General features: G+C 56.9%; 4 protein-coding genes across 6 annotated transcripts; 2 read left to right on the forward strand and 2 right to left on the reverse strand.

Annotated features, from left to right (window-relative positions):
- Positions 1–3,197: 3,197 nt before the first annotated feature.
- On the forward strand, positions 3,198–5,188 carry CIMAP1B (ciliary microtubule associated protein 1B). Its single transcript, XM_040490453.1, has 6 exons — positions 3,198–3,672; positions 3,856–4,059; positions 4,309–4,413; positions 4,560–4,681; positions 4,792–4,935; positions 5,055–5,188. Exons 1-6 carry the CDS (start codon positions 3,564–3,566, stop codon positions 5,133–5,135), a joined length of 765 nt encoding a protein of 254 aa, XP_040346387.1. The 5' UTR covers positions 3,198–3,563; the 3' UTR covers positions 5,136–5,188.
- A 1,773-nt stretch (positions 5,189–6,961) lies between these two features.
- On the reverse strand, positions 6,962–9,194 carry LOC121040108 (uncharacterized). The gene is made up of 2 exons (XM_040490458.1): positions 8,718–9,194; positions 6,962–7,353 (listed from the first exon to the last, which is right to left on the reverse strand). Exons 1-2 carry the CDS (start codon positions 9,168–9,170, stop codon positions 7,183–7,185), a joined length of 624 nt encoding a protein of 207 aa, XP_040346392.1. The 5' UTR covers positions 9,171–9,194; the 3' UTR covers positions 6,962–7,182.
- Positions 9,195–9,200: 6 nt separating this feature from the next.
- On the forward strand, positions 9,201–11,196 carry SCO2 (synthesis of cytochrome C oxidase 2). The gene is made up of 2 exons (XM_040490457.1): positions 9,201–9,630; positions 10,355–11,196. Exon 2 carries the CDS (start codon positions 10,368–10,370, stop codon positions 11,166–11,168), a length of 801 nt encoding a protein of 266 aa, XP_040346391.1. The 5' UTR covers positions 9,201–9,630; positions 10,355–10,367; the 3' UTR covers positions 11,169–11,196.
- A 101-nt stretch (positions 11,197–11,297) lies between these two features.
- Positions 11,298–23,972, reverse strand: NCAPH2 (non-SMC condensin II complex subunit H2). Of its 3 annotated transcripts, none has more exons than XM_040490455.1 (20): positions 23,742–23,972; positions 18,668–18,769; positions 16,028–16,083; positions 15,851–15,935; positions 15,705–15,773; positions 15,500–15,579; positions 15,274–15,407; positions 14,887–14,967; positions 14,304–14,434; positions 13,606–13,668; positions 13,214–13,280; positions 12,922–13,029; positions 12,773–12,826; positions 12,566–12,636; positions 12,390–12,483; positions 12,231–12,299; positions 12,061–12,113; positions 11,879–11,980; positions 11,632–11,781; positions 11,298–11,566 (listed from the first exon to the last, which is right to left on the reverse strand). In XM_040490455.1, the coding sequence occupies exons 1-20, from the start codon at positions 23,847–23,849 to the stop codon at positions 11,426–11,428; spliced, it is 1,818 nt and encodes a 605-aa protein (XP_040346389.1). In that variant the 5' UTR covers positions 23,850–23,972; the 3' UTR covers positions 11,298–11,425. The 3 variants fall into 3 exon arrangements, with proteins under 3 accessions (XP_040346389.1, XP_040346388.1, XP_040346390.1); XM_040490454.1 differs by having other exon boundaries at positions 12,061–12,116; XM_040490456.1 differs by lacking the exon at positions 13,606–13,668 and having other exon boundaries at positions 12,061–12,116.
- Between the last annotated feature and the right edge of the window lie 160 nt (positions 23,973–24,132).

Raw genomic sequence — 24,132 nt, forward strand, 5'->3', positions numbered from 1 at the left:
CTAAGAACCAATGAAATGCAAATCTCAACAAAACAAGACCTTATTTTCACATCAGACTGGCCAAGGTATAGAGGCAGTGTGATTCATTAAGGGTCTAGAGTGTGAGAGCCAGATAGTCTGGATCTGAATCTCAGTTCCACCACTCTCTAAGCATGTAGCCCTTCATGCCTTCATGTAGTTTCCTAATCTGTAAAATTGGAATAAATAATAGCACTTTACTCCAACTTTGCTGTGAGGATTAAATAAAATAATTTCAGCAAATTAGTACTCAGTATAGTGCCTGACATATAATACATGCTCTATGAATATATTTGGCTCTCATTATTTAAAAGGTTGATCTTAACCTTCACTGGTTAGTGTGTACAGAAAAAGAAACACAATTCATTGAAGAAAGTATAAATTAATCTATTTATTCATCAAATATTTATGACCCACTGGAGACACAACAGCAAGCAAGAGGCTCAGTCAGCACCCTCACTGGCGAGCATTCTAGGGAGGCTGCACTTCTGAGGACGGCAATTAGGCAACATTCGCCAAATCATCATCCCCTTGACCCCGCAGTCCCACATTAGGAAGTTTATCCTAAAGAACTATTTGGGTAAACTTATGAAGATTAATTGAGTAGAATTCGGAGTACCTGGGATCACAATCTTAAGCTGCAGAACCAACCCAAACATCTATAATGAGGACTGGTTAAGTCATCATACAGGAAGGCACAGAATCGCGTGGGTAAGACAAGCCCATTCTGGGATAAGACAAGCATCCAGGGCGCTCTGCTCTGGCTGTGTGTCTCTCTGCATAGGTTGGCTTTTTCCTTACAGCTAGATGCAGCACGCTTATACCTTGGGTAGAAATTCAGCTATTTCCATGGAGGAGGGAAATAAATGATTCATTGGCTGAAGAAACAAAGGCAAACGAGGAAAACCAGGTCCCATCACTGTCCACTAACCCCAGGAATCTAGTCCTGCCCCCAGCCCTCATTTTCTGCCCACACATTCTAGGAGCTCACCCTTCCCTGACTTTCTGTCTTTCTACAGCCGCTGCTCCTGCACCTGGTGGCTGAGCCCAGGCAGAGTCCTGGGCAGATGGGGAGTCCTGGGGCACAGCGGTGCACACCAGTCCTGGAACTTCCCACTCAGGTCCCGGTTCCCACTCAAATGCTGGCCCTGGATGGCCAAGCTGCTGTGAGCCCCTGGAAGCCCACAGCTCAAAGCTCAGTACACCCCAGATCCCACGTCTGGGTGGACCAACCTGGTGTGTCTGATTTTATGGGGGATCTTCTGTCAACACCCCCTCTGGTATCCTGCAACACGCTTTTCAGAAATTATCATCTAATAAGCAGCAATAATGATTTTATTGGCTCATTCTTTAATTAACAATTAAAATGAGCAATTTTAAAATATTTTTGTTTTTAAAATATTCTAATTCAGTAAAATACTTCACATATGAAATAAAGTTTGTACCAACCAAACAAAAATAGTACACCTTGCCCTGTCTCAGTATTTTAATTTTTTAAATGTATTTATTTCTTTTGAGAGAGAGAGAGAACCCCAAGCAGTCTCCGCACTGTCAGAGCGGGGCCAATGCGAGACTTGAACTCACCAATTTAAGCCGAAATCAAGAATCGGACACAACCAACTGAGCCACCCAGGAGTCCCTCACTATTTAAAATCTTAAACACAAATAAAAACTCCAAATGGTCACAGAATTGCAAAAGTGTGAAAACTGAGTTCTGTTTCTTCTTCCTTCTTGCAATCGCTCTGGTCTCATTGCTCATCTCAAATCTAAGGCTTAAAAGGAGAAATATGTGTCACCTCGGGGAGAGGAGACACAATTGCCCCTTGAGCTCCAAAAGCCGTTTCGAATGTCCAAGCATGAGGCACTGAGTCCCCTAAGAACAACTTGGAGGGAGTCTGCATTAACTTCCATACAGAATACAACATTTAATAAAGGCAATAAAAATTGCTAACTTGAAACTTACATATATGCTATTAAAATTCAACAGTAACCACAGTATCTTTTTAAACCACTAACAAAAGATTTGTCGGGTAGGAGTATCTTCTCTCTGACCTTCTTTAGAATTGCTGGTCTCACAAGGATAATAAAAGGCTGATCAATTTGGCACACCCTCGGTGTTATTTTAAAATTCTCTTTAGACAATGCACCCTCTACCTGCCTCTCCCTTTCGGCCCTCAGGTCCCCCCTGGAGGGCCCAGACGCGCAGCTCCCAGCAATCCCCAGCTTGCCTCACGATCCATGCCACACTGGGCTCAGAGCTCCCTTGGCAAAGACCAGAATTCCCACAAAACACTGGGCACTCCTTCTCATCCCCTGCCCCCTTCCGAGAGTTGGCAGGTGACTGGCAGAGCTGGGTAAAATGGACACATTCTTTTCATTTCCTTCATTGCTTTTGTGTGTGTGCGTGTGTTTGTAAGATAAACACTAAGTTTCTTTACTAAAAATTTTCCTTCATTAATAATGAAGTTATTTAGGGGCACCTGGGTGGCTCAGTCAGTTAAGCATCTGACTCTTGGTTTCAGCTCAGGTCATGATCTCGGGCTTCTTGGGTTCAAGCCCCACATCGGTTCTGCATTGGCAGTGCAGAGCCTGCTTGGGATTCTCTCTCTCTCCCTCTCTCTCTGCCCATCCCCTGATAGCACTCTCTCTCAAAATAAATAAACTTTAAAAAATAATGAAAACGTATAGCCTAAATAGAGTTATTTAAGGCTATACGTTTTCCACTGAACACAGCTGTAGCTATGTCCTGTAGAGTTGGGTATGAGGGATCTACCTTTGCAATGTTTTCTACATGACGTGTAACTTCACATTTGAGTTTCTCTTTGATCCAGTGGTTTTTAAATGAGAATTTGTCAGGGCGCCGTACACTTCTGGAATGGGGGCACTGAAGCCCAGCGAAGAGCCAGGCCAGTGCTCTGGCGCAAGGTCCCGCCCGCAGGGCGGCGGCACCGGCGGCGACGACGACGACTCCGCGGAGAAGCCTCCAGGGCTGGGTTGCGGGGGGCGGAGCCAGGTTGGGGTAAGGGGCGGGCAGCCCCGTTGCCAGGAGGCGGAACCTGGACACAATGGGGTCTGAGAGTCGGGCCGGGAGGGGGCAGGCATCCGGGCACTCCACCTCGCCTTCCCTGCCGGGAGCCACGAGGGCAGGTTAGTGCATCGACTCTGGAGCCCCCTCTGGGCACCAGGTTCCCCACGTCGCCTCCTCGCCCCAGTGTCTCGGCCGGATGCCCCTAAAATATCCCAGCCCCCCAGAACCCTAGGGAATTCCTCCCCCCCCCCAGGATTGAGTCCAAACTTGGCGCGCTCACACACCCCTATTGGACTCACTTTGGGGGCTTGAAGCTCCGGCCCGGCCCCCCGCCGAGCCGGGAAAGCTCCGGTTTGTTTTCCCGGCGCCCGGGATACAGGATGGGCCCCACCCCCGGAGTCGGGAGGAGCTGGAGCGGAGAAGCGCGTTCGGCGCGAGTCCTGGGTGGAGGGGCCGGGGCCGCCACCTTCTGTCCACAGGTGCCGCGGGCCGTAAGCTCACCCCACCCTCGCGCGCCATGGGCTCGGACGTCTGGGTCGGCCCTTGGCGGCCGCACCGGCCCCGCGGCCCCATCGCAGCGCTCTACAGAGGCCCGGGGCCCAAGTACATGCTGCCACCGAACACCGGTACCGGCGTCGAGCGGGGGGTGGAGGGGCTACCGAGGCCTGTGCCGGCAAGGGGACGCCGTAACCCAGCTGCAGGGCGGGAGGGAGGGAAGTCTGTTGGAGGGAGGGAGGGAGGGATACGGTGCACTGTGCCCGGGGCGGGGAGCAGCGGGGGCCCGCGGTGACGCTGGGACGCTCCGTCAGGCTACATCCTGCACGACCCGTCGCGGCCCCGCGCCCCGGCGTTCTCCTTCGGCGCGCGCCTCCCCACGCAGCAGACTTCGTGCGGCCCCGGGCCCGGCCACCTGATTCCAGCTCGTATGACCGTGCGCGGCCCCGACGGCACCCCCGCCTACTCCATCCACGGCCGTCCGCGCCACGCAGCGCCCTTCCTCACTCCGGGACCCGGTCAGGACCCCTGGGACCCCGGGCTCCCCAGGGCAGAGCCGCCTCCGGGAAGGCCCACCCGGGAACCCCCTACCTGTGCCCCGACGCCCCCTCCCCGTGTACCCTAACACTCCAAAATCGGTACCTCCACATCTCGATCTCAACCCCAAGCCCCACCGGGCTTTGACAAACCGTGGCTCGGATTCACCTCAGTCCCAGGACCCCCAACCCCGTCCCGGTCCCGGCCCACACCCCCGGTCCGCCCCGCAGGCAGGTACTTCCCAGAACGAGCTGGGAACGCGACGTACCCCAGTGCGCCTCGGCACACCATCGCCCCCCGAAACTGGGGCATCCACGCGGAGCCGCAGACCCCAGGTGAGACCAGAAAGGCCTATTCCAGCACCGTGGACCTTCCTATCCCTGACGGGGAACCACTCTCCAGGCTGCGGCGGGGAGACCCTGGCCTGGCCAGGAAGACTCACCCCCGCCCCAGACCCCACCCCTTGCTGGCTCCTCCCCAGGCCCCGGGGCCTACACTGTGCCCTCGCTCTTGGGTCCGCGTGTCATCGGTAAAGTCTCGGCCCCAACTTACTCCATCTGTGGCCGCAGCGCAGTGGGCAGCTGCTTCGAGGACCTCAGCAAGGTGGGAGAGGGGCTGCGGGACACGGCGCAGCGCGGGGTGCACCCGGCGGGCCACGGAGGGTCAGGAAGCAAGAGGTGAAGGCCAGTGCGCCCCCCGCTGCCCTCCCACAGACCCCGGGTCCCTGCGCCTACCACGTGGTGAACACTGGGATCTACAAGCCTCGGGCCCCCCAGTTCTCGATGCTGGCGCGGAATTCACTCCCCCAGGACAACACCCTGAATCCGGGACCCGCAGCCTACAACGTGGACCAAGGGGTCTGGAGTCCCGGGTCAAGGGTCAGGGGAGAGGGGAGGAGGGTCGGAGTCCCGGGGTTCCCCGGCGCGGAGCTGGACGCCTGGCCCCGCGAGGTCAGCGCCGTCTCCTGGGTCCGCAGCACCGCAAGCCCGGCGGCTGGAGCTTCGGGATCCGGCACTCGGACCACCTGGCCCGGGTCCTGACCTACGCGGATGACTGACCCGCTGGGCGGGCGTGGCCCCACAAACGTTTGCTTAAAGCCTCCCGAGCCAGCAGCGTGTCCGCCCCTGTGTGTTCGCGGCGGGGGCGCGGGTCGCGGGGCGCGCGCGGCGGGACGCTGGGGTCCACGGGTCCCCGGAGCTCCGCGGGCGGGCCGGCCCGGGAAGTCCCGGAAGGCGCGCGCCCGCGGGCCTTCCTGATTGGCCGAGACAGAAGGGCCTGGGGCGACCATTGGCCGAGAGTCCGCCTGTCCGGGAGGCCCCGCCCACCCGCCGTCCTGTGGCCGCGGGACTGCAAACCGCCCCCGCCTGGAGTCTGGAGCAGGATGGGTGAGGGCCGCCGTACCGGACAGGTACAGGCCGGGGTCAGGCTGTGAGGCCGACGAGTAGGAGCCAGACACGGAGACACGCACACGAGCACCACCACAGACACGGTACAGAGGGGGCGGACATGAGAGGGAGAGACCGGGATCAGGGTCGGGACAGGTGCACCTGCTGCAGAGACCCGGACACAGGGCGGCCGCAGGTTCCGGCGGTCTCGCACCCCGCAGGCTCGGAGCGATGGCGTCCTAGGGACCCGCGGCCCAGGGGCGCCTGGTGACCTTTCAGGGGGAGGGAGCTCAAGCAACTCCCGGGTCTGACCCGCCTGAAGAGAGACGAAAACCCCCTGAGCTAGGGGGACCTGCGGGGCTTCGTGTGCGCTGTGGAGGGGAGTGCGCAGGGCGCGAAAATCGGTGCGTGGGAACTTCTGGGCACCCCTAACCCTGAGGTCAGCCCGAGACCGCTTTCCCCTGGGGACGCCACAACTGTCCTGGGGACAGTGCCCCAGCACTGTCAGTGACCTCAAGATAACCCACCGCTGTGAGAACACCCCCCCCCACCCCCGTGATGGCTACATCCCACCGTATTCCATGCCTAGAAGCCGTGCTAGTGGCCATGCCACTGGGAGGCATAGATCTGAAGAAGAAAGTGGTGCTGACCCAGGCCCCGGCCAAGTCTGGGCAGCAGCTGGAGCTGCCAGAGGCCTTCTGCCCGCAACTCATAAACAAAATTCTACAAGGGGAGTGGGTGACAAGGTCAGCCTGGACCTGGTACCTACCCGGCTGGCTACAGGCTACAAGGTTAGAAGATGCCTCCTCTCCAGACCAGAACGTCTGACCTCAAAGAGGTCAGTTAGCAGCATACAGGCAATCTCCAACTTCAAGCCTGACCTAGACAAAGTCCCCCAAAGATGGGGTCCAGGCTTCTCACCCCCAGGATGGAATTTAGGTTCCCCCCACCCCATCAGCCCCCCATAACAGGACCAAGTTCTCCAGCTCCCCCTTGGGTACCCCACTCAGGACTCCCAAGGGAAGAGCTGGGTACTCCTCTCTCTTGGTTCCCCAGACTTGTGCTCCTAGGGGTAGGTACTAGCCTCCTCCTTGTCACTCCCCATACCAAATCAAAACAATTTCTTTTCCATTCCCTCTCCACCAGCTGCACATACAACTACTTACTAAATGCTTAACTCCAGCTGAAGCCCTAACCAGGGAAAGTGAGAGAGAATGGTGGAGGTAGAGGAGGAGTAGGTGTGCAGGTGTACTCAGCATCCCTGCCCAGCAGGTACCAATGACCAACGGATGTGGTTTGAGGTACCCTGGTGGGGCAGGGAGGGGTGGGGCCAGGGAGGAAGCCCCGCCAATAAACTGGAGTCTATTCCTGGATTCACCCTCATCCAGAGTTAAGAGCAGGTACAGGTGGGCCACTGGTCATTGATCTAGGTTCTTGATGGTAATATTGGCCAGAATCTCTGAAGAATCACTGATAGGTCATTAATCAGGGTCACTAATGAGGATATTGATCAAAGTTATTTATGGGTCACTGATGGTCATTGAACTTTGGTCACATCATCAGTGAAACCTTGATTGGAGTCATTAATAGGGACTTGATAATAACCACCATTGGGCTCTCTGATCAATCCTTAATGGGCCACAGGACATTGGTCATTATACCTGATGGGTCAGACCAGTCATTAATGAGGAATTACCAGAATTGTTCAGAAGTTTCTGGTCATGGTCTTGGACACCTGTCATGGTTGCTGATGAATCCATGATCAGGGTCAGTGAAGGGGGTCCCTGGAAGTCCTGATGCAGCGTAGTCTGGCCGGATGTAAGGGCTGCTGGAGGGAGTGGGCGCAGTCCTATGGGTCAGGGCAAGAAGCTGGTTCCTGTGGACAGACTCCTGTATGAAGCCAGAGTGAGTGTCAGTCTCCATCGACACCCTGCTAGTCATCACAGGTAACCTGACCTCAGACTCCAGGTCTACTTCCTGCATGTTAAAGACCCCTGACCTCTGACCCACACAGTCAGGGTCCTCTCATCAGGAGACCATGAGACTTCCCCCAATCACTGGTGATCTGAATAGACCCCAGGGTCGGCGTACCATCACACGATCCCTGACCACCAACTCAGAAAGGTGACCTGACTGATGCACAACCCACCAAGCCCGTTGCAGGTACAACAGGGGACTTGATCCTCAACATTCAGGGTCTGTAAACCCTCATGACTGACCCAAGAGTCAGTATACCCCTGTGAGAAATAAGCCCACCGACCCACTCGAAGGAAGGACACGGAGACTCAGAGCACAGTGAAGCCAGGCTCTAATCAACGTTCTTGCAAGAGCGGTGTCTAAGGGACAGGCACACTCAGGGCGGTTACAGCAGGCAATTTATCTCCTAGCGTGAAGTCCCTCCCCTTGTTCTTCATTGGTGAGTACTACAGAGGTTACAGCCTTCCCCAGAGGTCGCCTCTGCCCACGGAAGGCACAAAGTAGTCTGGTTGGAACAAATGTACATTCCCTGAGGTGAGGCAGACTTCAGTTCTTTGGTGCATGCTAACTGCAAAGCCCAAGAAAATAAGGCCGCAAAAGGAGAGGGGAAGAACCAGGAAGTGAAGTGCCTAAGGGTTTGGGACTCCGGCGCGGGAGGGGGGGGGGCGGGGGGAGGTTCATACATATTCTCAATAGGTTATAAACCTATTCTTAAGTAGACAGCACAACTTTTATTTGGTGTTTCTGAAAATGAATCATCTCACTTCTCACACGCCACATCTCCGAAAAAGCTCCAGACCCCTCTGCGTCACCACCCCCTCCATCCTCAGAAGATGGTGGACAGCCCATCCCCTCCAGTGGTGGACTTGAAGTATTCCCTAGTCACACCCAGCAGCTGCCAAGAGTCCTGGGGAGCACCTGTGCCTGCTGGAGTTCGTGTGTCCTATGGGAATCCCAGTGTGGCTGTGGCCTGTTTGGGTAGGTCTTCTAACGTGAGCTCAACTTCCCCTCCATGACTCTGGCAGTCTGGTCCCATGTGCCTCTTGGGAGCTGGAGGACCGCCCGGCCCAGGGGCGCTTCGAGTGGATGCCCGGGAGCAGAGCCTGGACCTGGGCCTGGCTCCAGGCCTATGCTCCCGGACCCCCGCGCCCGGAGGAGGAGCTGCACGTGCCCGTGGACAGTGGGCGCCGGGAGACCTCCGTCCCTCCCCACCAACCCAGGCCCCTTCCCTTCTCCGAGTTCCCATCCCCTTTCCTTCCCCGAGCCCGGATTCTCACCCCTGGCCCCCCGCCTCCGGCCGGCACCGCGCAACTCATCCGGGCGCAGCCACGCGAGGCATCCACTCCGGCGGGAGTGGAAGCTGAACTGTAGGTCGGCGTGGGCCGGAGGCTGGCCCTGCAGGGATCGTCGTGCCCTCGGACCGCGCGCCCTTCGCCACCCCCTCGTCCTTTGCCGACCTCTTCCCGCCGCCGCCCGCGCACGCCGATCGACACACTGCGGAACAGACGGCCGCGGCGAAACCGCAGGAAGGCCGGCGAGACCGAGAGGAAGTGGGGGAAGTGGCTCCGAGGGAAGCCGGGCCGCCGCGGGACGGAGCGCGAAGGGGCGGAGCCAGGGAGACGCCCCGCCCAACTCTGCGCTGGGCCCGCCACCTTTTGCGCACGCGCGCAGAGAAGCAGGGCCTGGGGAGCGGGGACGTTCACGCTTGTCTGCGCGTGCGCCATGCCCATGAGCGTGCGCGCTGGCGTTGAGCGCACCGGTAGCGCAGGAATCTGTCGACTCCGCTAGTGCAGCGTGGTTGAGTCTACAGCGGTGACGAGCTCTGGCAGAGCGGGGCTGTCCCCTGAGTCGCGGTACTTACGCCGGGTTCCGAGGAGACTGGGTCGTGCTCGGTGTGTGGCTCGGTGTCCAGCTTTCTGACCTTACAGGTGCGCGTCCGGGAGGGCGCCCTGGAGGTGGGGCTCCCAGAAAAAAGGGGCCCAGGAAGGCCACAGGCTGCCTTCGCTTGCCAGGCACATCGCGTGCACTGCTTAGAGCGCGTATGTAAAGAAGGAAGCTGGTGGAGAGAGGCTGTGGGACGTGCCAAAGGTCATCCAGCCCAGAGCGCAACCCCAGGAACCATCCGGAAGTGGGCGGAGACCAGAAGTCTGGGAATCCTCGGGAGGGTCTTCTCAGCAGCTGAACGAACAGGTGAGGGGGAGTCTTAAGGCCCCCACTTAGCAAATTTCCAGGGGCTCCTGTGAGAAGGACACGGCGGACACCGAAGTTGGTGTCAGGATCCTGGCTGTGAAGGGGGGTGGGGACGCTCGTGACCAGTGGAAACCTCATTCCTCTCGGGGTGAGAGCACCAGGAAAGCTCGGCCTGGAGCGGCGTCGGTGGGTACTTGCCCGGGCTCCTTGTGGGCGGACCGGCATGGGTGCACAGGGCTGCTGCTGAGCGCGGGGGGGAGGGGGCACAGAGTTAAAGTGGTGAAAGGCTGGCAGCCCGCAGGAGGGCGGGAGGAGCCCATCTTTGGGGGTTAAAGGCAGAGACTCGGCCACCTCCTTTCAAGAAATGGGTTTATTGCAAAACGACACACATGCTCAGGAGCCCAGGCAAGGCATGCACTTGGAATGCTTCCCATCAGCTGACCCCGTGAGGTGTGGAGTGCTTCCCCGGGCCATAGAGCTGCAGGCACAGGACCGGGGTGGGAGGAGACAGACTGAGCCTCTCCAGCCAAAGGACAGGAGTGACAAGCATGGGCATCTGAGAACACCTTTCATAGGTGAGGCAGTCCTGAGCACTAGGTGAGCAGCTGTGAGCTGCCGTGCAGCCTTGGTCCTTCAGATGGTGGCAAGTCTCCCCCGAGCCAACGGGGGCTGACCCAGGAGGCGGAGGCAACCGCAGGCTCCTGACACCTGTGCTCTTTCCTAGGAGCGTCAGGTCCATGCTGCTGCTGGTTCTGGCACCCAAGGCTTGGCACAGGCTCTCTCATCTGAAGCCCCCAGCCCTCGTTTGGACCCCGGGAGGCAAGGCCGGACACGTGAGGTGCCGGCTCCTGTCAAGGCAGGGCCCTGGAGACACAGGCAGGCAGAGCCGGCCCCAGGGCCCTGGGCTTGGAACTAGGCTGTTGATCACCGCCTTGTTTGGGGCTGGGCTGGGTGGGGCCTGGCTGGCTGCCAGGGCTGAGAAGGAGCAGCGGCGGCAGCAACAGCGGACAGAGGCCCTGCGCCGGGCGGCTGTGGGCCAGGGGGACTTCAGCCTGCTGGACCACCAGGGACGGGCTCGCTGCAAAGCTGACTTCCGGGGTCAGTGGGTGCTGATGTACTTTGGGTTCACTCACTGCCCCGACATCTGCCCAGACGAGCTGGAGAAGTTGGTGCAGGTGGTACGGCAGCTGGAGGCTGAGCCCGGCCTGCCCCCGGTGCAGCCTGTCTTCATTACTGTGGACCCCGAGCGGGACACTGTCGCAGCCATGGCCCGCTACGTACAGGACTTCCACCCACGGTTGCTGGGCCTGACCGGTTCTGCTGACCAGGTGGCCCAAGTGAGCCGCAGCTACCGCGTGTACTACAGCGCGGGCCCCAAGGACGAGGACCAGGATTACATCGTGGACCACTCCGTTGCCATCTACCTGCTCAGCCCTGACGGCCTCTTCACGGACTACTACAGCCGGGCCAGATCAGCAGAGCAGATCGCAGACAGCGTGAGGCGCCACATGGCTGCCTTCCGCAGCGTCCTGCACTGAACCAGGTCATTAAAGAGAGTGTGATGGAGCTGTGTGCCTGTGGTCTGCGTCGTCGGTGGCCCCAGGAGGCCACGGCAGGGAAGCGCAGCCCTTTGCCTGCATAGCGCAGGGGTGTTTTTTAAGACTAAGTGGGATGGCAACACCATTTTATTGGGCTGGGCCAGCCAGGAAACAAGGGTCGAGTGAGCAGACGCGATGCCCAGCACCCACGGGGGACGGAGCTCCAGAGCCCACCCGTCAGCGTCAAGGCTCCCCACTCAAGGCTGGGCCATGGAGGGGGCAGCGTAAGTCTGGAAGCGCTTGTGGGCCCGCTGGTGGGTGAGTAGTCTCAGGGACATGGTGTCCACAGCTGCCTCCAGCCCCGGCTGCTGGGTGATCTCCACTGTGTGGTCGTTGGCCTACAGGGATAAGGTGTCAGGAGAGTCGGGGACCGCTTCCCTCCCAGGCTCCCCAGGCCACTCACCAGCTGCAGGGAGGCCAACATGGAGCGACACACCTCGAAGGCAGGTTGGCCAGCTACTAGCTCCGCAAAGGGACGCCACTGGTTGAGCTGGCTGAACCCTGAGACCACCTGGTCCCCATAGGTGTGGATGTCAAAGGGCACGTGCTGTTCCTGCAAGAAAGAGGGGCAAGATCCCGGGGCAAAACCCAGGCAGGCGGCAGGGGAGTCCCTAGCTGTCAGTCAGCGCTTGGCCCAACCCCTCCCTCACCTGCTCCTGGAGCAGCGGCTGGATGGTGTCCTCCCAGTGCCTGATGCGCTCACTCAGCTCCGTCTCCTGCACAAACTTCTGAGACGTGGCGATGAAGAGCTCCTAGGGTGGGACCGGGAGCTGCCACCTTCTGTGCAGGAGCCCCGCACCCAGCGCCCCGACCTGCTCTGACTGGGACCTACCACATTCCTGCGGACCAGCTCCTCATAGCTCAGGGATGCCGGCACGGCCTCTGTTTCTGGGAAAGGGGCAGCTATGAGCTTCTGTGGCCACGGGCCACACCCCTTCCCCTTCCACTGTCCTCAGGGGCCCGGAGCGGCCGCCCCGGCCAGCAGCTCACTCTCAGACCTACCCAGGTCTGCGGCTTCCCCACGCTTTGCCTCCTGAGGCTCTGCATACTCCTCAGGCTCTAGAAAGTCATCTGCTGGCAGACAGAGAAGCCCAGGAGGAGGCAGGTTGGCCGGCAGCGGATGCTGAGCCCCCACCCCGGCCCATCCCAGTAGGCTCCCACCTGCCGCCCCCAGATCCTCCAGGGAATCCTCCAGGCGGTCCTCTTCCACAGGCCACAGCCCCTCCTCAGGCCTCGGCAGCCACCGCTCCGCCATCTGTGTGCAGACAGCATCTATGAGGCACACTGCTGTCTCCCACCTGGGACCACGTGGGCTCCAGACAGTGGCCAGTACTTGCCTCCCTCCTCTGCAGCTTCCGGAGGGTCTCCAGCTGCTCCTTCACGTGCTTCCAGTACAGGACTTCCATGTCTACACACAAAGCCCTTGTAAGAGGGGCTCCCACGCCCTGCCCAGCCCCCCTCCCCAGTCCACCTAGAGCCTTGGGTGCCCCCAGGCCGAGGGGAGGCAGGCACTCAGCAGAGTGCACACATGACCCTGACCTCACCTGCAAAGGACGGGCCCTTTCGCCGGGGCCTCCTGCTGTCAGCGTGCTCGGCATCTTCGAGAGAATTTGGTCAGTAGGAACCGAGCCAAGTCCCCATGAGCTGCACGCGGACCCTCCTGCCCTGGCCCGGCCCCACCACACCCACTCACAAGCAGCCAGGTACCACTGGTGGAAGTCCTGCAGCTTGGCGACACCCTTCCTCTTGCGCTTCTGTCCTGGAACCTCCTCCACACAGGGGGGCACAGAGTAGGGCCTACCTGGGGGCAAATGGCTACGTCTCAGTGCACAACTAAAGGCCCTGGGGCGGATGATGGCACCCACAAGCCCGAGGAGCAAGTGCAGACCGCACTAGGCAGCACAGCCCCCACCCTCATCTACCACTAGTGCTCCGGAGAACCCAGCCACAGGTGCCCGAGTGAAGGTGTCCCTCCACCCAATTACCTTTCTTGAAGGGCTTGGCGTCCAGGGAGTCAAAGGGGTCCAGGCTCTGCCAGGGGTCTGGGGTCTCCTGAGCAAAGAGTACAAGCAGACCCTGGGGTGGGAGCAGGGGATGTACATCTTCCCCCCGGAAGTCCAGACACAGAGAAGGGCTGGCCACATTCAATCCAGGACCCAAGGGTGACCCACCAGAGAGAGAGGTTCCCCAGAGCAGCAGAAGAGGGGATTCGATTTCTGGGGCAAGATTCCTTGCAAAAGAGAGCCAGCACAAAGGGCCTCCAGCTAGGAGCCCAGGCATCCGGAGCTCTGAAAGCTAGCAGGGGTGAGGGGCGGGCAGCAGAGCCCCAAAGCACATCCTCCTTGCCGGGGAGGGTCTGAGCCCCACTAACCCTCACCTTCAGCAGGGACATAGGCTCCCGCCGCTCCCGCAGCACACACCTGCTGGGCTGGGCAGCACTCTGCAAAGAAACAGCCCCAGGGATGCCTCTCCCCTCCTCCACCCAAGGCTGGGGCACCCCCGTAGTCTGCTCTAGGGTCGGACATCAAGAACCCTGCAGAAGGACCCTCTTAAGGAAAACAAACACTCTAGGAAAAATTTTAGAACACACAAACTAGTAAACTAGTAAAATGGGGTACTGTTTTTTTCCTTTAAAAAATACCAAAAAAGAAAAAAAAGACTGCAATAAACATCCATGTATGTACCAATCAAAATTAACAAACATTAACGTTTTTCCTGTATGTATCAGGATTTTTGTTCTAATAAAAAGATTTTGGAGCTCCAGGCAGGAACACAAAGCCAACCCTCGGGGGTGGAAGGGGCAGGGACAGCCTCCAAAGCCCATCCCCTCCCACCAGCCTGATCTCAGGAGTCAGCCTGGGAGACCAGCTGCCATCCTAGGTGGCATGACCACGGGGCTCAGACCCTTGAACCCTAGGCCACCTCTCTAAGGAGCAGCAGCTATTCTGATCGGAAAGAGGAAAGATGTAGAAGGCACCACCCGAAAGGGCTGGGTGCAAGGACCAGAGGCAAAGCCCCCGGGCCCACCTATCCCACCGGAGTGTGGGGCCTTCGCAGGCCTCGCAGGGCCCCCACCTGCTGCGGGCTCCTGGCCTCCTGGGGCTCTGGAGGGACGGCGGGGGCCATGGGCTCAGGGAGCTCCACTGCCCCATCTGCGTCCTCATCCTCATCCCCACCTCCAGGCAGCGGGCCTTCCGGAGAGGTACCTGGGCAGGGGAGCAAGAGACCGGTCAGCCCCGAGAAGCCCAAGGCCAGACAGCAGATGGGAGGCTGGCCTTGGCCAACACCCCGGAGAGCCTGCAAGGCCGATTCCCTCACTCAGCCCCACTCATTAGACCCGGAGTGGTGCGGCCACGCCTCTCGCCATGCCACGGTTTCATTTGGCTCGTTTTACCAATTTTCCTCCTGAAAGGCTGCCATCCATGTGTGCCCAGGGCGAGGTCCAAACCTCACAGGCCCAAGAACGGCCAGAGGGCAGTCACGAGACCCAGACAGCACGGTGAGGCCAAGGTGGGGAGGGAGGCCCAGGTCCAGGTGCAAAGAAGCCAGGCTTCGTTGCTCCCCACACCTCACCCCTGGGGCGGCGGAGCATGGCCCCATGCAGAGCCCCATCTCCCCACCCCAACCCCGCAAGTCCACCGTGGTGCTCTCTTCTCACCTGGCTCCTGGGAGGCGCTGAGCGCAGGGACGGAACTGCACACACAGACTTCCATTGGCTGCTCCTCAGCCCCCTCAGCCTCTGCGAAAGATGGGGGACTGGACAGGGTCAGCCCAGCCCCTCCCTCCAGGAGGCCCCTCCCAGGGGCCCAGCAGAGCCAGGGCAGGGGAAGGAGAGCAGAGACCCGTCTCAGGACTCGGGCACGCCGGGGCCGAGCCAGCTATGGGCAAAGAGGGGGCAGAGGGGATGTGGCCTGGCAGACCTATCCTCACAGCAGGCACCCGGGGAGGGAGGCAGGACCAGAGCTGGCAGGCACAGGGGACCTGACAAGGGGTCCAGCCCAGAAGTCCCTTCCTTCCCACCCAGCCCCCACATCCAAGCCCTCACCCTTCTGGTTCCTTGGCAGCAGTGTCTCCGTTGGGGGTATGCCCACCGGCTCCAACATGAAGGCTCCTCTGGGGTGGGCGGTGCATGTGTTCATCCTAAAATCCTTCCGGCTGGCCAGGACCTCCCCCTGACAGCTGTGCTGGCAGAAACACAGCCACTGCGGAGACCCTTCCCAAGCAGCCCTCTCCCCTTATCTGATTCCCCTCAGACAAGCTGAGGCCAGTACCTGTACAGGGGGCTAACATTCTTCTCCATCTCATCAGGGGCCACAAGGGCCATGGGCAGGAGAGGGACGATGAGGATCTCCTGCGTGGAGGCCAAGGGTGGGTGAGCCACAGGCCCCACGGGCTCCATGTGGGAAACCGTACAGGAGGACACCTTCCAACACCCCCATCAGCTAAAGGCAGCCCCACAGAGGGAGGGGGACTCACACGGGGAGGCAGGTCGTTCCTCAGATCCACATTAGCACGGGAGTCAGGGAGGTCATCTAGCGACAGGAACTGTGGGGAGACACAGCTCAGGAGCAGCGCCTGGCAAGCGCACAGCAGGCAGTGGCCACGCACCCGATAGATCTCACCTGGTCGTCGGCCTCCTGGGGGGCCTCGGAACTGGCGTCCCCATCCGCCCCCTGTTCCCGCACTGAGGACAGCTGCTTGGCCCGCCTGAGGGAGAATCAGTGCATGGGTGTCTGGGAGGCTGCAGGCAGGGCAGACACTCAGGCCTCCACCTGCTGGCTCAGACCACCAGTACTCACTTCTTGCCAGAGATGAAATCGAGAGCCTGGTAGACCAGCGAGTACAGGTACTCCACCTGTGACCAGAAGCAGACGGTGAGGACGCGGAAAGGAGCAGCCTACCAGAGACGCAGAGACGAGCGTGTGCACAGAGAAGCCCACCGTCCCCTCGAAACCCTCCGGCACAAGTCCCGCCCACGTGGCTGCTAGAGTGGCCTCTCCAATCAAACGAGCACGTCTTATCGGTTGTGGTTCTCTCCTCGTCCTCCGTCCCCACGCTGCATGCAGCCACAGCAACGGCCGTCGTCACCCAGCTCTGACCGTCTTCAGTCCCTGCACGCCGGCCTGCGTGAGGCCCCCCGGCCCATCGCCCTGCTGCTCCTGCCCGACACCCACAGCAGCTCCTTCCCGCCCCGCCCGCAGGCTCGGGCCACCACCGCCCCATCTCCGGAAGCCCGTGAGTCCCTGCCTGCCCCGTCACAGGGTAACGGTCAGGATTTCCGAGAGGCTGACCAGCAGGGCGTGTGTGTACCACCTCTGGGTCTTTCCCTCTGGGATGACACCACCCCAGAGCACACGCAACCCCTCTTCTTGGCCCTGCTTTTTTTTTTTTTTTTTTTTTTTTTGATGCAACAAACGTTCATTGCGCTTCTCTTATGTACGGGGCTCTGCACTAGACACTGGACACAATGGTGAGCACAAGAGGTGGTGCCCCCTCATCACAGGGGCCCCATTTATTAGGACCAATAAGCACTACCCGTTTCAAGTGTTTGTTCACATACAGGATCGTGTTCGTGCTTCTTCCCGTCTAGTCTGTCTGAATTAGGTGTCACTGCTGTTCCCGTTTTATAGAATAAACCAAGAGAAAGTCGCCTGGATCAGGGGTAGGTCTGGGATTTGTACCCAGGGATGCATGATTCTCACTGCCACTAGCCACGTGTGAGTCAACCAATTTTAAATTCAAGTTAACTGCAAGTAAAACTCAGAATTGCTCAGTCACGCCGGCCACCTTTCAAGGCCTCCGTCGTCACGTGTGGCAAGTACTTACCGTCTTTGACAGCACAGGTCACAGACCATGTCCATCATTTCAGGAAGTCCTGCTGGGCAGTGCTCGTCTAGAGCTCGCACTCCCCCCCACCTCCCAGACTTCGCCAACGTTTCACTACACTTGCTTTACCACACTTCTCTCCGTCTGTCACCTCACGTTTTATGCTTTCAAAGTCACTTGCAGACATTCCTTCTCAGGACAAATACAGGATGTAGGAATCTGACGTAACCAGCGAAATCTTAAACTGTCTTAATGACTTATGGTGCCCAGAGATAAATCCGTGTCCTGTGCATTAGAACTGAATGTAGATGGCTCACTGCCCTTCTCTAGTTTGGACCCCATTATCAAGTTCCTGAACACAGTTCTGAACTCTTACCTTTTGTCTTTCTCCCACCCACTACACCGCCAATTCTGAGTCCGCTCAATTCTGAGCACTCTTCCTTGCTCCCCCCTAGGGGATGGCTACGCACTGCTGGAGGAAAAGGGCACAAACATGCCCCTGCAGACAGCAAGGTGCGCGGACCGTCTGTGCCTTCTGTCAGTCTGTCGTTTGCATTCCCCTCAGCAAGCATTGTGAACTTTCACCAAATTTCCTACGTAGTAGCTGATTCTTAACAGCTGACTTATATTCTCCATTAGGAAAACTGGAGCCCTTGGAGGGAGCTCCCCAAATGCCTGTGTCCAACTTCTGTGCATCAATACTGACTTCCTCCTCCAGAATCCTGAGATGAGGTGCCTTTTCTTTTTTTCAAGGCAGGCTTGTCAATCCCTGGTCCTGACCCATTCCTCAACTATCTCTTCTGGGATTCTGTTGCATCCGCCGCCCCACCCCCACCCTTCAGCGCTGGCTGTCACTGATACCCGCCCCCTGCCCAGTTCTGATTTCACCAGTGCAGGTGGTGTCCAGGAGCTGGGCATGAGATGGACCACAGCCTGAACGGAGGACTGCTGCTTTCCTCGGTCCCCCCTTCCAGTGACCTCTCCCCCAAAGGGGTCACGCCATGTCTCCACACCTCTCCCCACCCCACAGTCTGGTCCTTCTCTCCCTAAAACCCCTGGTGACCTTCCAGGATACCCACTGGACACCTGAAAACCTTTCCGGTGTGGGTCAATTCACTGAACTCAACATTTTGGGTCTTACGGTCTTCTTTCTTCCCCCTTAAAATTCTCTACTGCTCTGTCTTCCGGGACACTGTCTTGGTTTACCTTTCTCTCACTTTTCCTTCTTGTGGGCACCTCCTAAACACTGGTTTTCTCAGGATGCTCGCTTCATCCTGCTTTTCCTCTTATTCTACATGGGGTTCTGGACGATTGGACTACTGACAGTTTGGACTGGATCATTCTTTGCTGCGTGGGGCTCTCCTGTATACCACCAGATGTTTAGCATTAGCAGCAGGCCCTGCAGTTATAAATCCAAGACTGTTCCTCAGTTATAATTGTTCAATCATAAATCCAAGCTGTATGTATTAAAAGGTGCTGAGGAAGAGGGACACAGGAGGTGCTGGCAAGGAAGGTAAGAGACAGGGGTGAGCCTGCCATCCGCCCCAGCAAGACTGTCAGGCTCAGTGCCACCAGACGCTGCAATGGCAAGAGCAGCAGCCAGATGGGCCCACCTTCTTACTGTAGACACAGGCAGAGCCCTGGATCAGCAGCGCTGCCTCAATGAAGTTCATGGTGGTTTTTCCTTCATCAAAAGAAATGCAGATCTGGTCCAGCTGCAAAACACAACACCAGGGCGTTGGGAAGCCGAAACCTGGGTACGCTTCTCCCCAAGAGCTCACCCAGCGCCCCTGCCTCCTCCCGGCACTGTGGCTCTGCTTGGAGCGAGGAGGCGGGCCTTTGTGATTTCTCCTACCTCCTGCAACCTCTCAGACCTACTAGTTTAGAAAAGGAAAGCCCCTGGAGTGTATCAGCCACAAACGGCCAGAGCTGCACGGGAGTCTCTCCCTGGAGACGCTCCGCACTGAGCCCATCTAAGTCAAGGCACAAGTTGGAGACAGAATCGGGCGGGAAGATCCCTCACCCTGCGAGAAGGAAAGGGGAACCTCAGGGGTGGGGAAGACAGAGACAAAACTCTGGGCCTCAATGCTTTGAGCAGAAACTAAGGAAACACTTACAAGTGAGTCCCCCTCCTTCCTCTGCAACCCCTAACCTCCCGAGCCCCAGCTCCTATCACCCCTTGAATGTCAGTGTCCACGGACCACATGCCAACAAGTCCCAGACCCATCTGCGGCAACACTCTCCCCTAAGCTGCGGGACTGTGCTTAGAGCAACCCCAACGCAGCCAAATGTCCCCAAACTTTTTCTCTCCATGCTGAAGCCGGGGCTCCCCAGAACCTGGCCCCTCTCCTGCACGTCTCTCAGCAAACAGCACTTTGAAGCCCAACATGTTTTTTCAAGTTCTGCCTTTGCTTTCCACGTGCCTAGGACACCTGCCCCCAGCTGTGCCCCGTGTGAACCCAGCAGTGTGGCTCGGACGCCTGGCTCGGACGCCAGGGACTTCTCCCTCCCTGTAGGGCAACTGCAGCCTTTACCTCACGGCCTGACGCTGGTGTCCGGTAAATGTCTCATGAACGAACCAAGTGCTGACATCAGAGCTAAGCCTGAAAGACACACTCCCCAGGCAGATGAAAGGAGAGGCCTTTTAGGAAGAGCAACCACTCCCACAAAGGCAGTTAGCTGACCCGGGAGTCCACTATTTAGGAAAACATGTCCAAAGCACAGGGCGTGTTGGGGAGCAAGGTCAGACGTTAGACACTATGGAGAGGGCGTCTAGGAGGACACCACCCAGGGACCACCTCTACCAGTTCCTGAAGGATAGAGGGAGTTTTTCAGGTCAGTGAAACATGAGAGTCTGACAGAGTGCAAACATTCTGGAAATAAGTGAAGGGCTTTCCCTGAAAGGAGGGACTATGAAGCAGAGGGTAGCCGGGCCACCCGGGCCCTCTTCTTCTCAGCCTAGGCTGGCTCACCCACTCCCAGGACCTCACACTCCATCCACTTTCTAACAACTCCCAAATGCATGCTCCAGATTGAACCTCCCATCTAAGCCTAAATCCATATGTCCAGCTGCCTTCTTCAAACACTATTTGGATGTCTTAACCAAAATCTGTATCAGACGGGCCCACACTGAACTCGATATCCCCCCCCCCAAACCACCCGTCCAAAAACCTGCAAGTCTCAGCTCCTTCCTGTCTTCTCTCATTTTCCCCATTCAACCTATGCCAAGTTCCCTGCCAATTCCATGCTCCACTTCGACTAAACTGTCTGCTCCTCTCCACAGTGGCTGTGGCTCTTGCTCAGCCGGCCCCACCTCTTGCCCGGCCCTCGGCACTAACTGGGCTCTCCCCCCGCCTTCACTCCCTTCCAGCCTACTCTCGACAAGCCAGCGCTTGTCTGCAGACACAAGGCAGAATTACCTCACTCCACTCAGAACCCTAATGGCTTTCTGTCACTCTCAGGGAAAAAACCCAAATCGCAAACAGAGCCTCGCAGGCTGACCAGCTTCCCTCTGCAGCTACCCACCCTCCCCTGCTCGCTGCACGGCAGTCACACAGGGCTACCTCTCCAGGTCCCCCATGGAGCCAAGCACTTTCCCACCTCACAACCTCGGAACCTATCTTCTCTCCACGTGGAACATTCTTCAGCTCATTTGGAGTAGGCAACTCCTTTCATCCCAAAGTTCAGTCCCCCACATAAACTCTTCGTGGAGCCCTCAACTTTTCTTTTGAACCTCTCATGTTTGTGATTGCACAAAGACACAGTGACAAGGACAGTGGCCTCTGCTCTGCCACCTATTAGGACCGTGAGCCTATCTCTTAACCTCCCTGTAGAACTAATACCTGTTCCAACAACCCTATGTCGTTACTTCCTCAGGATCTGTTCTCCTACAAGGGTGAAGTAGGGACTACTGTTTGCTTGCCACTATTTTCTTAGGATTTCACATGATTCTTGGCATACAGCAGACACTCAACAACAACAAACAAAAAAATAAATGGAGGAAAGAGCATGGGTGGCTCAGTCAGTTAAGTGTCCGACTCTCAGTTTCAGTTCAGGTCATGATCTCCCAGTTCCTGAGTTCGAGCCCCAAATGGTGCTCTGCGAGAGTAGCAACGTGATAAGATGTGTTTAAAAAAAAAAAAAAAAAAAAAAAGAACTTTCTGGTAGCTGCATGGAAAAGGAAAGGAGGAGAAAGACAAAACAAGAAGCAGGGAATCAGGACTTTAAAGGGCAGAGAAGGTCTGGAACAGCAAACAAAAGCAGGAAGGGAGCTGACCAAGCCAGGAAGTAGATCTACCAAGCATCCCCAGGCACCCTGACCAATGTGGAAACCTGAATTCACAGCAGCCCCACCCAGCACAATTCTCTGCATTTTCTCAGCAGTCCAGGTGTCCAAGCAGAGAAGGTAGATCAGTAGATCAAGTATTCATCCAACAAACACTTATTCTATGCCCCCTACTATATGCTGGGCATTCTATTATTATTATGCAAAGGGAACAGAGTATACACATGGTTCCTGCCCTAGCAGAGTTAAACAAGTGAACAAGTTAAAGAAGAGCTTGTGATAAACATCCTAAAGAACATAAAGTACTGTGACAACTATCTTAAACAGGCTGCTCACCTGACGTTTAACCTGAGACATAGAGGATAAGAGGTGGTTAATCATAAAAATAAATGGGTGAAGAATATTCCCCAGTGGGAACAGAAAATACAAAGACCCTCAGTCAGGAATGAGCTCCAGGGGCACCCGGCTGGCTCAGTCGGTAGAGCATGCAACTCCTGATCTCAGGGTCCTGAGACTGAGCCCAGGTTTGGTGTAGAGATAACTAAAAAATAATAATAAAATAAATAAAGTTCCTTATTAAAAAAAAAAGGGGGGGAGGGCACCTGGCTGGCTCAGTCGGTTGAGTGTCTGCTGTTAGCACAGAGCCTGCTTCGGATCCTCAGTGGCCCTCTCTCTCTGCCCCTTCCCTGCTGGTTCTCTATCTCAAATTAAATAAATAAACTTAAAAATAAATAAATAAGCCCCAGTGTTGTAGGTTGATTGGCTCTAAAGAACAGGTGGAGAGGAGCTCAAGATGAGGCTACAACAGTCAGCAAGGCCAGATTCGGAAAAGGAGGTTTGCGCTTTAGCACAGAAGCCTCTGAGGCGCCACTGCAGTCACACTTGCTACTGGATGGAGCGTGAATCGGATGGGGCCAAAAAAAGCTGTTACAGAGCCTAGGAAGGAAGGTTTTACATGAATCTGAGCCAGGTAGAAAACAGATGAATTCAAGGGAAATTCTGGTGGTGCCACTGACAGAATTCACCGAGTTTCACTAAAACAGCTTTTAGTTCTCACCTTTTGTTGAACAGTAGTGCTATTTAGCAAGATCAGGAAGACCAAGATTAGGGCAAAAAAATCTAAAGCTCCACTTTAATGTATTAAATCTGAGATGCTTGGGGCACCTGGGTGGCTAAGTGTCTGACTCTCAGTTTCAGTTCAGGTCACGATCTCCCAGTTCCTGAGTTTGAGCCCCAAATGGTGCTCTGTGCCGACAGCACAGAGCCTGCTTGGGTTCTCTCTCCCTCTCTCTCTGCCCCTACCCTGCTCTCAAAATAAGTAAACATTAAAAAAACAAAACAAAACTGAGATGCTTCTGTGGACTGTCTAAGAGGAATGTCAAAGGTAAGCAGCTGGATGTACAAAATAAATTCAGAAAAAAAGATCTGCTGGGGGGCCAGGGAGGGCTCAGTTGGTTGAGCATCTCATGGCATAATCCCAGGGTCTTGTGACTGAGGAAAAAGTCAGGCTCCATGCTGAGTGTGGAGCCTGCCTAACATTCTTTCTCTTTCTCTTTCTCTCTCCCCCTCTGCTTTTCCCCCCACCTCGTGCTGTCTAAAAAGAAAAAAAAAAAGAAAGAAAAAAGATCTGGGATGAAGACATAAATCTGAGAGTTGTCCTCATACAGGTGATATTTAAGATCAGGGAAACAAGTGAGATTATTTAAGGGAGATACAGAAGATGGCCCAGGCCCTGCCCAGAGAAGCTAAACACTTAAGAGATTGGATAGCAAAGAAATAGTAAGCAAATAACATGGGGAGAAAAAATCAGAGCACATAAACCTGTATCCAAAAAGGAGTGGTCAGTCCAACAAATGCTGCTGAACTGAATAAGGTGACACTTCTAGCGTCCCTTGAATTTGCCAGGATAGACGTCACTGTTGATCGCAGTCCAAGTGAGCTGCAATGTGAAAGCGAAGTACAGAAATGGAGCAGACAGCACATTAACAAGGACTAGACTCGGCTGTCAAGTAAATAAAGACCAAATGCTGACGAGTAGAACATGACAGTAGCTTGAAACTGGTTTCAGAACCCAAGATAAGAAACTCTCTTTCACCGTGATCCAGCTGTCTCAAATACCCAAACACGCACATAAATTCTAGTCTATTCTGTTACATTACAGAAAAATGCTTGTCACCACCCATGAAATCCATTTCACGGCTCTGGAACAGGTAGCGACCTGTGATGACAACTCCAGGCTAATTTAATAAGGGATGACTTCCAGAGGCAGAGATGGATTTGGAAAAAAAGAAACGAGCCTGAGGACAGCGCCAGACGGACACAGACGAGGAGGCGGGGCGGGGCCGCCCAGCAGCCCCCCGCCCGCCGCCCCGCCCCGCGCCACTCCCCGGGACGGCACTCACCTCCTCTAGATATTCTCCCAGCTGGGCCGCCACGTCCACCTCCCAGTTCTTAGTGAGGTCGCGGATGGGCTGCAGTAGATGGGCGAAGCGCGCCTCCACGTCCTCCATGTCCGGAAGGGGCCGGGGCGGCCCGGGGACCGCAGGGCCGTCTTCGAGGGGAGCCAGCGTCCTCAGCCCGCCACTAGTTCTGGCGCCATTTTGCTGTTCCCGCCCAGGGTAAGGACGTAGCGCGTGACGCCACGCGCACATCTATGACGCACGCGGCCGCAGCGGGCGAGAGCGAACCCCGACGCCGCGCTGCAGGAGCGCGCCGGAAGGGCCGCAGTTGGTGCTGGAGGCGGGGTAGGCGGGGCGGGGCCGGCGGGGCGGGGCGGGGCCGGCGGGGCGGGGC

This window comes from Herpailurus yagouaroundi, unplaced genomic scaffold, assembly GCF_014898765.1.
Source record: "Herpailurus yagouaroundi ecotype Mexico unplaced genomic scaffold, PumYag 182, whole genome shotgun sequence".
Taxonomy (NCBI): domain Eukaryota; kingdom Metazoa; phylum Chordata; class Mammalia; order Carnivora; family Felidae; genus Herpailurus; species Herpailurus yagouaroundi.

Excerpts from the sequence above, each read along its gene's own strand:
- CIMAP1B (XM_040490453.1), top strand. The coding sequence starts at position 3,564 with ATGGGCTCGGACGTCTGGGTCGGCCCTTGGCGGCCGCACCGGCCCCGC. Across the intron at positions 4,682-4,791 it reads GCTTCGAGGACCTCAGCAAG|ACCCCGGGTCCCTGCGCCTA; the intron begins GTGGGAGAGGGG and ends GCCCTCCCACAG. Across the intron at positions 4,936-5,054 it reads CCTACAACGTGGACCAAGGG|CACCGCAAGCCCGGCGGCTG; the intron begins GTCTGGAGTCCC and ends CTGGGTCCGCAG.
- LOC121040108 (XM_040490458.1), bottom strand. The coding sequence starts at position 9,170 with ATGGGCATGGCGCACGCGCAGACAAGCGTGAACGTCCCCGCTCCCCAG. Across the intron at positions 7,354-8,717 it reads CCGGAGGCGGGGGGCCAGGG|GAGTCTGTCCACAGGAACCA; the intron begins GTGAGAATCCGG and ends GGCTTCATACAG.
- SCO2 (XM_040490457.1), top strand. The coding sequence starts at position 10,368 with ATGCTGCTGCTGGTTCTGGCACCCAAGGCTTGGCACAGGCTCTCTCAT.
- NCAPH2 (XM_040490454.1), bottom strand. The coding sequence starts at position 23,849 with ATGGAGGACGTGGAGGCGCGCTTCGCCCATCTACTGCAGCCCATCCGC. Across the intron at positions 13,030-13,213 it reads CGCCAAGCCCTTCAAGAAAG|GTAGGCCCTACTCTGTGCCC; the intron begins GTAATTGGGTGG and ends ATTTGCCCCCAG. Across the intron at positions 12,300-12,389 it reads GGAGGATCTGGGGGCGGCAG|ATGACTTTCTAGAGCCTGAG; the intron begins GTGGGAGCCTAC and ends GTCTGCCAGCAG.